This window comes from Suncus etruscus, chromosome 4 (genome assembly GCF_024139225.1).
Source record: "Suncus etruscus isolate mSunEtr1 chromosome 4, mSunEtr1.pri.cur, whole genome shotgun sequence".
Classification (NCBI taxonomy): Eukaryota; Metazoa; Chordata; class Mammalia; order Eulipotyphla; family Soricidae; genus Suncus; species Suncus etruscus.
The window spans coordinates 154,700,023-154,714,928 of NC_064851.1; the positions used below are offsets into that span (position 1 = coordinate 154,700,023).

The window sequence follows — 14,906 nt, forward strand, 5'->3', positions numbered from 1 at the left end:
CTTTCATGCAGGAGGTCATCAGTTCGAATCCCGGCGTCCCATATGGTCCCCCGTGCCTGCCAGGAGCAATTTCTGAGCGTGAAGCCAGGAATAACCCCTGAGCACTGCCGGGTGTGACCCAAAAACCACAAAAAAAAAAAAAAAAAAGCTCAGTAGAAGATAGTGAGAGGCAAAGACAGACAGCGAGCCAGAGAACAAAGGGCCCAGAAGCATATTCCTCTTCTTGTGTTTCCCTTACTTCTTTTTTACTTCCTCTTTCTTAACCTCTTCTTGTGTTTCAGTATAGCTCTTAGAGTCAGATATCTGCTTCGATGGAACTGGCCTCCAACTAGGTTAACCCAAGCATGGCTGCCCATTGTGGAGAGGGGAGAGTTCACCTGAAAAACACTGCCCCAACCAACTTCCACCTTTACTTCCTCCCACTATACTATAGAGCTATATACTATAAGAGCCACTATAGAGCCACTGTACTATAGAATTATCACCTGGAAGTCAAGGATCGGGAATTCTTTCTTGACATTTTTCACTCCAAGTGCTCTGTTAGTTGTTGAGTTTAGCTTAGGCTTTAGCAAAAACATATTTTAGTGACCAAGAAATTATTAAAGAATTAAAGATGACTCTTCAGAACATTTATGAATTATGTCTACTCTGAAAATTATATTATGAAAGAAATTAGAAACCTATATTTTCAACATTAAAATATGCCTACTGCTATAAAGGTTATTATTATTTTTATTTATTTATTTATTTTATTTTTTTTTGGTTTTTGAGTGACATACGGCAGTGCTCAGGAGTTACTCATGGCTCTACACTCAGAAATAGCTCCTGGCAGGCTCGGGGGATCATGTGGGATGCCGGGATTCAAACCACCGTCCTTCTGCATGCAAGGCAAATGCCCTACCTCCATGCTATCTCTCCGGCCCCAATAAAGGATTTTTTTTTAAAGATTTTTCTTTTTGGGGGAGCCAGAGAGATTGCATGGAGGTAAGGCATTTGCCTCACATGCAGAAGGTCAGTGGTTCAAATCCCGGCATCCCATATGGTCCTCTGAGCCTGCGAGGAGTGATTTCTGAGCATAGAGCCAGGAGTAACCCCTGAGCACTTCGGAGTGTGACCCCAAAACCAAAACAAAAAACAAACAAACAAGATTTTTCTTTTTTTTTATGAAGGGCTTTCTAAAGGGATTGTGGAGGCCCACACCTAGTGGTGTTCAGTAGTTATTCCTGGCTCTGCACTCAATCACTCTTGGCAGGATTCGAAGTTATTCCCTCACACTGTGTACTGGGTCAATACATATAGACTATCTATCCCAGATGCTCCTGCATCCTGGGCCTGGGGGCATCTGCTCTGCCTTCTCTTGCAGAAAGAGCCTTTGGACGAATCTGGATGGATGATCAAAAATGTTCTTTCTATGCCAATTGTAAACAAGAAAGAAGAAATTGTTGGGGTGGCCACATTTTACAATCGCAAGGATGGGAAGCCTTTTGATGAAATGGATGAGACCCTCATGGAGGTATGAAAGCTAGGAGTAACGAACCCTATCAGCAGTCAGATATCTGTTTTGATGGAACTGGCCTCCAACTGGGTTGACCCAAAAATGGCTGCCCATTGTGGAGAGGGTAGAGTTCACCTGGAAAACACTGCCCCAACCAACTTCAGACTTTACTTCCTCCCACTCTTTGGCTCTCTCCATGTGCCAGTGAAAGAATTATTACACCCTTTACAAATTAACTTTTAGAGGAGCTTTAAGTCAGAAGAGACACTGAACAAAAGTGTCTGTATACCTCATTCACACTTGACAAAACATATTAAAATGTTCCTGACATTATTACACATAATAATGCTTGAGCATGGTATGTAACTCCATGGTAGAGTCCTTGGCTTGCATGTGTAAAATCATAGATTTGAGCCCTACCACTCCACACACAGCATACACACTACTGCTTGATGTGTTTTAGTGCTTTATTTAAAATACTTTCCCAACTATTATGGTATTATTATGGTATTCTATGGTATCCTCATCAGGGGAACAACATATAGCCTGTCAATTCTGTTCTACAGCTGCAAAATTTTAATCTTAGATACTTTTGTCCTCAGTTACAGAGGACTTAGCCATTCTGCCACCAACTTCTCCTTTCTTTCCTTTCAGTCTTTGACTCAGTTCCTGGGTTGGTCTGTTTTAAATCCTGATACTTATGAGTCAATGAATAAACTTGAAAACAGGAAGGACATTTTCCAGGACATGGTAAAATATCATGTTAAGTGTGACAATGAAGAAATACAGAAAATCCTGGTGGGTGAAGTTCTTTTCTTTCTACTCTAGCAGAAAACTGAGAGATATGGTCAGTATGAGTGGAATGTAAAACTCTACAAGGGTAGAAGTTGGGGTAGACGGTCTCATATTACTATTCCCAATCTACATAAGATATGTGAGTAGGTGGATTGATGAATGCATGAGTGGCTGGGTGAATGGATGGATGATTGGGTGGATGCATGGGTTGGTGGGTAGGTGGATTAGGTGGATAGAGCATAGATATGTGTACATGCATGGATGGATATATTGGTGGGTAGATGAATGCATGGATATGTGGACTGTGTGTGTGTGCGCGTGGGAGGATGCATGGGTTGGTGGATCTGTGGGTGGGTAATAGGTGGATGGGTGAATGTACACGTGTATTTATGTATGGAGGGATGGGTGCAATAAATGTATGTATGTACAGGTGGGTGCATGTGTTGATGGATGGCTGCAAGTAAGCATGAGTGGTAGGTGACTGGATAGGTATATCAATTGATGAAGAGATGGAGGGAAAAAGAGATAATGATGTATATGTGGGCTGATGGATGGATGGATGCTTAGTTGGATGAATAGGTGGATGGATGGATGTTGGTGGAGAAATGGATTAGTGCCAAGAATTGCAGAAGTAATGTCTATTCTGTATGGCCTGGACAGCTAATTCTTTCAGAGGTCACTTCAGTCTTGACTTAACTTAACTTGACTTAACTGTTCATTTATCACTGTGTCCCTTCAACTATAGCACCTGCTCTGAAAGGCAACTTCTGTCTGAAAGACCAGTAAGAAAAGGTCAGCTTCTTAATTCTTCCCTCCATGGGATCAGCTCACTGAGAAGATAATTAGATAAGAGGAGTTTGGTGAGCAAATAAGTATGACAAGAAATTAGATGTTGAGAAAGAACCTTCACATTGTTTTATCACAATAAACTGCAGTTTTAAAAGCTTACCAATTTATTATTTTATGGGGATTGAATAGAGGAAGGGAAAGTGCTCTACTATTTAATTTCAACCCCTTGTCCCTTTTCTAGTTATAAGGTAATTTTAGGTTTATATTTTGCTTACTACTCACAACTGCCTAATAAAGATAGAGTGGGTGCCAAAGCAAGAATTTCTATCTCCATTATGGACATGAAGAAACAGGCCCAGAAGGAGAAGGCAACATCCCTAAATTAGCAGCGAATTCAGTAGGTCTCACAATATTTGGTTTGTTTGTGTTTGAACCACTTCCAGTAGCAATCCTGGCTCTGTACTTAGAGATCATTCCTGGTGGCTCTCTAGGTCAGCTGAACTCTAGGCAGGCACCTTTACCTGCTGTCTTATTTCTCTTTCCCACATCTCACAACCTTTATCAAGCTAATGAGAAAATTCGTTGCTTCTCTTTTATGTGGACTGTCTCAGGGAGCAGTGAGCACTCTGTTATGAGCAGTAACTAAGAAGAGGCAAAGTGATCACATATCTGAGACACTAGAGAGTAGACAAAGACATAAAAATTAGTGAGTCATTGTTCATTGGACTGTTGGTCTCAAAGGAATCAAGAATCCATTTAGTTTTTTTATTATTTATTTACTTATTTATTTATAAGCTATATCCAGCTGTGCTCATTGCTTATGACTGACTCTGATCACAGATCATTTTTGATGTCACATAGGGTTATGGGGTGCAGGGACTGAATCTGGGCTAGCTACATGTAGGCAAGAGCCTTACGCATTGTACTATCTCTCTGACTTGAGAGATATTTAAAAGTGAGGGCCAGGATAGAGGGATAGGGTACTTGCCTTGAATGTGGCCAACCTGTGTTTGATCCCTGATGTCTCATATGGTCCCTCCTATCGTGGCCCAAATCAAAACAAGCAAAAAATAAAACTTATGGGACCTCAAATTTTTCAGCCTGAAGACCAGTGTAACCATGAGTTTCATTGGCTTGGCTTTGTATTTCTTCAGGAATTAGTCATGAAGCTGTAAACTGGGTTCTTTGTATGGTAGCAACTGTGGAAAATAGGCCTAACTACTGGGGTTTAAGAAGTAAAGGGACAGAGTGAGGGGTATTGAAGGAGACTACCCAAGGAGACTGACTGCTTGCATTCTGAAGAGCCCAGAGTTTTCAGCCTGAAAACTGGTATACTTGGAGTTTCATCACCTTGGCATCTCTTTGTTGATTAGTTGTGCCATTTGTATGGCAGCAGCTTTGGAGTGTGGGTATGGGTGCGACTTCTGGGGCTTCAGCAGAACAAGGACTCTACCTACTCCTCCTTCCAAGGGGACCTCAGAGTTTTATATGGTGGTGACTGTGGAATGTGTGTCTGTGAACAATTTTTGTGCTTGCTGTGTGCCAAGCAGTGTAATAAGTTATTTACAAGCCTAATTTAATTTTGTTGCATATGTATTTTTAAAAAAATGTCTTTGAACAATCTCATTGTAATCCCCCAGTTAAAAATTCCATTGTCCCCATTTTAGAGATGAGTATATGGGAGACTGGTGGCATAAATTGCACAGTCTTCAAAGGTCCTGACTCTGAATTTGCTTAGCAGTGAATGTTGAAAAGCAGCTTCTCTGAGCTGGTGTTTCTGTTGCAAGGTCTTTGGAGGAAGGAAAAAGCAGAAATGGAAAAGTGGAGGCATATTCATATTTGAGTAACTTTGTTTACTTTTTTCCCTGCTCTGTGGGTACTGGCAGAAAACTAGAGAGGTATTTGGGAAGGAGCCATGGGAATGTGAGGAAGAGGAGCTGGCTGAGATCCTGGTGAGTAGAATAGGGGAGCTGATCTAGTGTCCACCAGGGACTCTCTGGCCAAGCAGTGTCCCTGACATTTAGTACTGATCCCTAGCAGTCCAGAGCTTGGGCGGAGCTGAGAGGAAAGGGGAGAGATTGTTGAACGTTTCAAGTGCCCTAATCAATGACTTCTGAACTCCCACAGCAATCAGAGCTTCCAGATGCAGAGAAATTTGAAATCAATAAATTCCACTTCAGCGACTTGCCCCTGACGGAACTGGAACTGGTAAAATGTGGGATCCAGATGTATTATGAACTCAAAGTGGTTGAGAAATTTCACATTCCACAAGAGGTGAGAAAAAAAACAACAAAAAACAAAACAAAACAAAACAAAAAAACAACCTCTGTAATAACTCTTTTTTTCCTTTTGTTTGTTTGCTCTTTTGTTTTTCTTTTTAAAATAAAATCAAGGCTACAAACTGCCTGAAACAGTGTGACTTTTAGGGTCAAAAGTACTAGTTGTGTTGCACAAATGGCTCATGTGCTCTTATCTAGGGCATGTCTGCACTTTGAATTCTTGTGATTTCCAGGCCCTGAGTTCTGAAGAATTGAGGAAACCTAATGCAGAAATGATTCTGGAAACCAAAGGCTGGACAATGTGGGTCAAATCCATTTAAACAGAACTTTCTGTGGGGCTAGGAATTTTGATCAACAATAGATGCTGGCAACGTGTGTGTTCAGCCCCTCACCCCACAAAAAAACCCTAAAGAGAAAACAGAACTTACTCTGCTGCAGGAAAGTGGTGAAGCGGGTTGGTTATGTGTTGTGTACACAGTTATTTATCTGGAAGATCTAATTATTCACACTGTAACCAGCCAAGAAATTATCAGAAGTACAATAGCTCATGTATGGAAACTTTCCCACTTCTGTTCTTGAGAGTCCTCTTGCTGAAATAGAGATTAGCAGGAGAAAAACAATTTAAGTTTCTGCCTTCTGATTGTGTAAAAGGTCAGAAAACCCAGTGACTCAGAAATGACTCTGGCCAGTTCTCTTAAACCATCTTCAGCTAAAGTGGAACACAAATACAGTAGGGTAAGGCTGGACTCTGAAGTAGATGGAGGAAGACAGTTTATCTAAAGGTGGAAAAAATAGAAGTTGGGTAAATACACACTTGTGGGAGGAGAGGAATTTCTATTGCCAGGTTTACAGGTACTCCCAGTTTGCTGCACTTGGCTCCAGCCACTGCAAATAAATCATTGAGTAGCTCTCTTCCCGATGCAAGAGTAAAACCATAACAAACGGACACATTTATACAATTAAATATCTCTTACAAAAGAGGGCATTGATCATCTATTTTCACACCTTTTTCAACTGTTGGGGGCTTTTGGGGGGGCACACCTGACGGTGCTCAGGGGTTACTCCTGGTTCTGTGCTCAGAAATCACTCCTGGCTTGGGGGACCATATAGGATGCTGGGGATTGAGCCCGTGTCTGTCCTAAATCAGCCTTGTGCAAGGCAAATGCTCTACCACTGTGCTATCACTCTGGCCCAACTGTTGGTTATTTTTAAGAACATAACCAGTTTAGTCTTTTTCCCAGCCCCTGTTCTCTGTTGGATATGTATTTTTCTTTGACTCCCCTCATATCTCTCAAAGTAAATTCCTTTAAATAAAAATTATTTGTGGAACACTAATACAGTGGATAGGGCACTTGCTTTGCACACAGCCAACCAGGTTTTTTTTCCCTGTCACCCCATATGGTCTCCTGAGCCCCACTAGAAATGATCCCTAAGCATAGAGCCAGGTGTAAGCCCTAAGCACTATTGCATATAGCCCCTAAACAAAAAACCCAAACTATATTGTTTTACTAAATTGAAAAAATTAAATTACCAGTTTAAAACTATTTTTATGACAAAAAAAACAAAAAACAATATTTATGTCAGGACTGGAGCAGTAGTACAGTGAAGGCACTTCTCAACTTGGCTTGATTCCTGCCTGGCACCACATGTGTACCTGAGTCCTACCAGGAGTGATACCTGAGTGCAGAACCAGGAGTAACACTTTAGTAACACCAGGTATGGCCCCAAAACCAAATAAAAATAATTCTTAGTCAAAAGAACAATTTTAAGGTAGACAAGTTAATTTTCTCATATATACTTTGATTTGTCTTTTTTCCTCTCGCTATTCTCTTCACTCACTTATACTTTGATCTCTGTCTCTGTCTGCTTGTCTGTTTCTCTCTCTCTCTTCTCCTTCTCTCTCTCTCTCTCTCTCTCTCTCTCTCTCTCTCTCTCTCACACACACACACACACACACACACACACACACACCTTAAATGGAACAGAAATTGTATTTTGACAAGCTCTCCAGTTACACTGATGTGTGCTCAGGTTGGAAAACCCCAATTATTTTTTCACACTGAGAGCAGTGAACCTAGTTCCTTTTCTGTTCATTTAGTCTAAAAGGCGAATTAAAGAGATTTATAAGAAAACACCACCTATGGGGCCCAGAGAGATAGCACAGTGGCGTTTGCCTTGCAAGCAGCCGATCCAGGACCAAAGGTGGTTGGTTCGAATCCCGGTGTCCCATATGGTCCCCCGTGCCTGCCAGGAGCTATTTCTGAGCAGACAGCCAGGAGTAACCCCTGAGAACCGCTGGGTGTGGCTCAAAAACCAAAAAAAAAAAAAAAAAAAAGAAAACACATCACCTGCAATTTCTACATCTGTGGAACATCATATATATTTAAAGATGATATTCAGAATCATTTATTTAAATGATATTTAACATTATATTTTAAAATATTTGCTTTATTTCGCCTTTTAGACTAAATGAATTAGTAAAGTAAAAACTCAACATGCTAGGACTTGAAAATGACAACATGTGTTAATGTTATTAAGCTATTTATTCTAAGGGCAATGCTTAATATGGACTCGCCATGCAGAGCAAATTAATATAGCCCTTGGAACTTGCAAAACTATTAATCTTGTTAGCACATATTTCTCTTTTATCAGGATCCACAAACTATACCCTTCAGATTCATTTGGTCTGCTGGAAATTTTTCTTTTTTATTGTAAATAAAGTGGTATTTTGTACACTAAAAAAAGTTGCCATTGTCAATGAACAGAAAGGAACTAGGTTCACTGCTCTCAGTGTGAAAAAATAATTAAGCAATGAATAGGGATAAAGATACTTACAACACACCAGAGACACTGGTGTATCTGTACCATTTAAAAGAAATCACTAAAAAGACTAATAGTATAAATATACTTACATTATAAATGAATCGTCATTTATTTTAAGATATTTTAAATGTTAATTAAATTATTTTGAGGTTACTGGCTCTAAGAGCAAGTAAATATTTATATGTTTTTTTTTTTTGGATACAACACCATACTACCTCATGTCCAACCAAACTGCTAATATATTCCAGAATAATTCATTGGGGCCAGTTCAAACTCCCCACCCCTTCAGCCTTAGTATCCTTAATTTTTTGATCTGAGGGTTTGCTATAGTCACTAGACAGTCTCTATTTACTTGCTATCTTTCTTTATATATCATATATGATCTCCTTTGGACTTCTTTTTCTTAGCATGATACCCTCTAGTTGCATCCATGTCGTAGCAATATGCAAAATTCATTTTTCTCATAGTTGTGTAGTATTCCATTGTGTGTGTGTGTGTGTATATATATATATATATTATATATATATGTAGTATCCTGATTAAATTAACCACTGTTGGTAATGTTGTAAATAGCACTATAAACAGGTGAGTATATTTCTTTTTGAAAAACAAATAAACACACAAACAACAACAAACTACCCCTAATTCCAGAAAACAAAAACCCAACAGAGTAAGTAGCACTTGGCAAGGTGCTATCACAGCACTGGTGTCTCCTTGGAACTTGCCAATTCTGCCCAGTGCAGAGCTTGGAGGTGCTCCCAGGAGCAGAGCTCTGCCTATTTCACTTCACTGCTCTGCTTGTATTCACAGGTGTTGGTGCGGTTCATGTACTCCCTGAGTAAAGGCTACCGCAGGATCACCTACCACAACTGGAGGCACGGCTTCAACGTGGGCCAGACCATGTTCTCACTGCTGGTGGTACGGCGGGTACTGGGGGCTGGCACACGCAACTCCTGGAGCAGCCACACCACTTTGTTTGCTTGGTGTTATTAGGAAGAAGAGTATATGCTCAGTATAAACAAATCCCTAAACAGAGAAGCACAGAAAATAAGCAGCAACAATTTCTTTAAAAGCTGCAGTCTTGGGGCTGGAGTAGTGGCACAAGTAGTAGGGCATTGCACGCACTAACCTAGGACGAACTTCATCTAGGTTCTATCTTCCAGCGTTCCATATGGTCCCCCAAGCCAGGAGCAATTTCTGAGTGCATAGCCAGGAGTAAGCCCTGAGCGTCACCGGATGTGGCCCAAAAAGAAAAGAAAAAAAAAAGCTGTAGTCTTTCTACAACCCCAGTCCAGTTATTTGGTGCAATTTCCCCCAACTTTCTTCAGGGAATATATATAGACACATTTATATAGGTACAATGAAGAATTTATTTCTGACCAATAAAACAAATTTATAAAATTATTTTTCACTTTTGAAAAATAATATTAGTCATCCCTGAGTGTCACAGATGCATTGCCAGAGAGCATTATGGGAAGTGACACCAGCTCCACTGCACAAGGCCCCAGTTATATAATCTTTGTCTAGCTATATATCCTCTGATATCTATATCTATATCTATATATCTATATCTAATCTATATCTATATCTATCTATATGTCTATATCTATATCTATATCTATATAGTGGTAAGATAGACATAACATGAAACAGACCCTTTTACACATAGTTAGGGGTACACATTTTCATTATCCCAATAGTAACTGTCCGCATTAAACAATTCCCCTTCCCTGAACCTTGCATACTCGGGGCCACCAGTGACATCAGTGATATCAGTGAACCCAGCAGTGTTTGTCCTTCTGTGCTGCTCCTCCTCATTTCTTTCCTTCTCTGTTGATGGTCAGGCAGGAAGACAGGAGGCAGAAATTCTGGCTCCAGTAAGGCCTGGTTATTTTTTAGAACTTAAATCTGCACTGCCTCTCTGGGGTGCTCCTGTACCCTCTGCTCCTGCACCTTATGCAAGTCAGGAGTTAATATGTTTTAAGAGGTCAGGGCTAGAACTTTCTGGGGGGCACTCAAACCGATTGACCAGATTACGGGGGATGCTTTTCTAGTCTGACTGTGTTCAACAGCCCTTTAACCCTAAAATCCAATGATTATAGTTTCTCAACAACCTCTCAGACCCTCTAGGTCCAGACTGCAGGCTGAAATAAACGTCCTATTGCTCCTCTGGCTGAAATAGAGGTCCTATTGCCCCCTGGGCTTGACTATCACACATCTGGCCCTGCATAGCATCCCTCGCAGAAGCCTTTCAGTTCTCTGCAAACTCTATGGAGCCAGAGACAGGACTAAGGTCAGGCCTACGTTTCCAAGCCCCCTGCAGTCTCCCATGCCTGTGCTCAGCCTGCTGCCAGACCCACAAGAGAAGACTGAGCTACCCTCTGCTTGCCCTTCCAGACAGGAAAGCTGAAGCGTTACTTTACAGACCTGGAGGCCTTGGCCATGGTCACTGCTGCCTTCTGCCATGACATTGACCACAGAGGCACCAACAACCTCTACCAGATGAAGTGAGTTTACATGCAACCTGCTTTTGCCCTGGGGTTTGTTAACTAAGTGAGTCAGGTGGGAGAAGGGAGTGTAGTCCTGCTGCCCAGATTCTCTCTCCTGTCCTTTGGATCCCAAGAAATCCCTGCAAATAGGAACAATCTAAATATGTCCATACCTGCCTGGGGAATATGTTGCTTTTTATTGCAGAGGAGCTTCACAGATGGAATTACTGTACAGCACAGTTATTTTAGGGTATCCTGGATAATCCAAATAAGTGCCAGCAAGTCAGAGGGTTTGTTTCCAAAAGGAAAGTGTGAGGCCTGAGAAAAAGAGAAACTACTGTTGAAGCTGGCTGTAAATGGAGGATGGCGCCAAGCCAGGACATGCAAGGCTGTCTGGTGAAGCTAGAAAAGGGAGTAAAAGCTCCCCCACTCCAGCCTCCAGAAGAAATGTAGCCTTGCAGACCTATTTTAGACTTTGGAATTCCGGAGTCATAAAATGATAAAGGATAGCATTAAGCCATGACATCAATGGCGGTTTGTTTTCACAATAGGAAACAAGTAGATCAAACTCCTAGAACTAATTTGAGTCAAGATGCCGGTAACTGGCTCTAGCTAGTTCACTGGAGAATGTTCACCTTGGACTTTTAAAATCTCCAAACACCCCTGAGGCAGGCTCTGTGCCTGGCAGAGAATACACCATGAAGACTCGCCAAAAGCAGACAGACCGTGTCATCTCAGAGTCAAGACTCCAGGCAGTTTCTGAGTGCAATCATAGAGGCATAGTCTACTTTAGGATCTCTGTGTGGGCTGGGTAGAGTAGGGACTTTCTCCTCACACCCTTGTCCTAGGCATTAGCACGTGAACCTACTCTTCTGAGTCTTCTCAGGCTTTAGGCACACTCCATGTCTCAAGACTGTGTTCATGTTTTACCTGTGTGAAAGGAAGTACTAGGGACATAGTAAATCCTCTAAGAAATTTCTGAACACAAACATAAAAACACAGTTTGGGGGTTTCCACCAGCATCCGCCAACACTCAGAATGATTAGGAATTCGGCAGTCTTCATAGTAATGATAGATGGGTATCGGGGACTTATGACTCTCTAAAAGTGCAGGTGGTATTGTGTATGTTTATTACTTTTTTTTATTTTTTTAAAGATGTGCCCATACTGATAAATAAACTATCTAAGGCATTCAGGACTCCAAAGAGAACAAGGCTCAGGTGTGGAGAAGGTAGAAGCATGAGAGTTAGAGAACCTAAGAACTGGTTCGATTTCCCACGGACTTGCTGAGTGAGATGTTCCCTTTCATGTCCAGATGCCAGATTCGCTGCCTGCAGAAATCGGAGGGGGAATCTGATGATGTCTTCACCCTCTGCCCTTGCCATTCCATGCTGATTCTCTTCCTGTCTCTCTCATTCAGGTCTCAGAATCCACTGGCTAAACTCTATGGTTCATCCATTTTGGAGAGACACCACTTGGATTTTGGCAAAACATTGCTGAGAGATGAGGTAAGGAAGAACTGATGCCCTGACTTCAGGCCTGGCTAGAAGTTGAGGAAGGCTCAACAGGAAGTTGAGCAGGGCCAAACAGTGCCCTGGGCCCTGGGCCCAAAGAAGAACTCCTTCAACCTGGGTTCACCTTTGGCCATTGGATGACCCTTCTTACATCTCTTTACTGCCTTTGTCTTAGGCCCTGAATATCTTTCAAAACCTCAACCGCAGGCAACATGAGCATGCTATCCACATGATGGACATTGCCATCATTGCCACAGACCTCGCCTTATATTTCAAGTTGGTACCCACTCTCATTTTTGTAATCACAAAGATGGTAGCAATAGATAGCACCTTAGCTTTGATTGGTTTGTATCAGCCTGTGGAGGAGACACTAGGACTGCCTTAGTCTAAGACATATCTATGAGATTTGTTATCTTATTCTAAGGTAACTACTGGTATCTTTGGTAGGAAGAGGACCATGTTCCAGAAAATTGTGGATCAATCTAAGACATATGAGACAGAACAGGAGTGGACACAATACATGATGCTGGAGCAGACTCGGAAGGAGATTGTTATGTGAGTTGAAACAGGGCTTGGAGATACATTCTCCACCAGGGTATCACTGGTATCCAAGATGTGTACTCTTAGTTTTTCCTCTCTGGAGAAACCTGTGTTCTCTTGAACCTATATCGCTTTAACTCTCTTCTTATATTTCTGTACACAAAATATTTTACTTCAAAAGATTAAAAAAATGAGGGGCCAGAGTTATTATTGGGTAATGCTTTTGTCTTGCATCTTCTAGCCCATTTTATCCCTGACATCCCATTAATCCCCTAAACATTGCCAGGAATGATTCCTGAGCACAGCCAAGATTAACTTCTAAACACTTCAGGTATGGTCCAACCAAAACAAAACAAAACAAAATAATGAAATTACAAAGGGGTTTAAGCTCAGGGTCAACAGACCTAGGCTTTATCACTTTCTAGAGAACCCAGAGAAACTCTCCATTTTAGAGGGTCATGATTTGAGAATTAATAAAATTATGCCAAAGCAAAATTATAGCAATTATGATATACATTTGATCCTTACAGGAACAATAATATACAAGGGGTACATTCTTTTTGTTGTTGTTATTTTTTGGGCCACACACGGTGATGCTCAGGGGTTACTCCTGGCTATGAGCTCAGAAATTGCTCCTTGGGCCTGGAGAGATAGCACAGCGGCTTTTGCCTTGCAAGCAGCCGATCCAGGACCAAAGGTGGCTGGTTCGAATCCCGGTGTCCAATATGGTCCCCCGTGCCTGCCAGGAGCTATTTCTGAGCAGACAGCGAGGAGTAACCCCTGAGCACCGCCGGGTGTGGCCCAAAAACCAAAAACCAAAAAAAAAAAAGAAAAAAAAAAAGAAAAAAAAGAAATTGCTCCTGGCTTGGAGGACCATATAGGATGCTGGGGGATCAAATCACAGTCCATCCTAGGCTAGTGCGGGCAAGGCAGATGCCTTACAGCTTGTACCACTGCTCTGGTCCCAGGGCACACTCTTTTTTGATTGTTTTTGGGCCATATCCAGTGGCGTTCAGGGGTTACTCCTGGATCTATGCTCAAAATTACTCCTGGCAGATTTGGGGGGACCATCGGGGATGTCAGAGATTAAACCCTGGTTGGCCACATGCAAGGCAAACACCTCCCCACTATGCTATCGCTCCTGTCCCACTTCAAAGTTATTTTGGTCTTTGAATCTTTTGAAGGCCATTACTTAGTGGAGTTCAAGGGCTACTTTCAGCTTAGTTGATATTCAGGAATCCTGCTGGCAATGGTTGGGGGACCAGGTGATGCTAGGATCAAACCCAGACCACCAAAAGCAAAGCATGTGCTCCAGTCTTTGGAGCTATCTCCTCAACTCCATTTTAATGCTTTTGGTAAATGTAGATGATTATGACAGTTATGGCTTGAGTAGTAAAAGGTATGTAGATCTGACTTTTTTCCATGTTTCTTTATATGTGGTGATTATATGTGCTGCTTCTCTGAAAACTAGTTACATTATTAAAATGAAATGAACAATGTCTTCCTGGCATAAGGAACCCAACTTTTCTGCACAGTATTGTTTCTCACTTGTCGCCACATGCTTTTAAAATTTGCTTAAATTGTTATTGGGGGTGCAAAGTATACATTTGAGGCCTTTTCCTGAATATGTGGCCTACCCACTCTGGGCACTCCGTGTGCATTCTGGGTGTGGATGACTAAGGGAGATAGTCACCAGCTTGCAAAGAAGTGCCATGGTATTTACTCAACCACACAGAAGCTTTTGTAATGAAATTTGATTAAGTCAAATATTGTGAGTCCCTCCAACAGAGAAAAAGCAACAAGTGGGAGAGGCTCAGCAAAGAGGGGGCAAGTGTCAAGAAGTCTTATTTTCAGTCCTGCACTTGTCCTAACAACCTTCACAAAGCCCCCTGTCCTTCCCTGTGTTCTCACTAAAAAGAAGAACTCCTCTCCAGAGCAGTTGAAGGCCCAGAGAGAGTACAGAGGTTTAGGCACATTTTTTTTTCAGGATATCTGAGCACTACAGTGTGGCCTCCACACCAAACCAAAGCAAAACAAAATCACGCAGCAGAATTGAATATTTCAATCAAATAATTTTTTTTAATTTTTATTTTGATCATATTGGCTTACATATCTTTCACAGTAGTATTTTAGTTACATATTAACATTGAGTTAGGGGAATACCCATCACCAAATTTGTCTTC

At 41.5% G+C, this 14,906-nt stretch overlaps 1 protein-coding gene across 1 annotated transcript in view; it reads left to right on the forward strand.

The window, feature by feature from the left end:
• PDE6A (phosphodiesterase 6A) overlaps positions 1-14,906 on the forward strand; it is a 67,497-nt gene that overhangs the window by 41,044 nt on the left and 11,547 nt on the right. Inside the window, 9 exon segments of the mRNA XM_049771820.1 lie at positions 1,364-1,513; positions 2,150-2,293; positions 4,966-5,031; positions 5,207-5,353; positions 8,992-9,099; positions 10,579-10,688; positions 12,090-12,177; positions 12,359-12,459; positions 12,631-12,738. Of these exon segments, the coding sequence (XP_049627777.1) occupies positions 1,364-1,513; positions 2,150-2,293; positions 4,966-5,031; positions 5,207-5,353; positions 8,992-9,099; positions 10,579-10,688; positions 12,090-12,177; positions 12,359-12,459; positions 12,631-12,738 (1,022 nt within the window).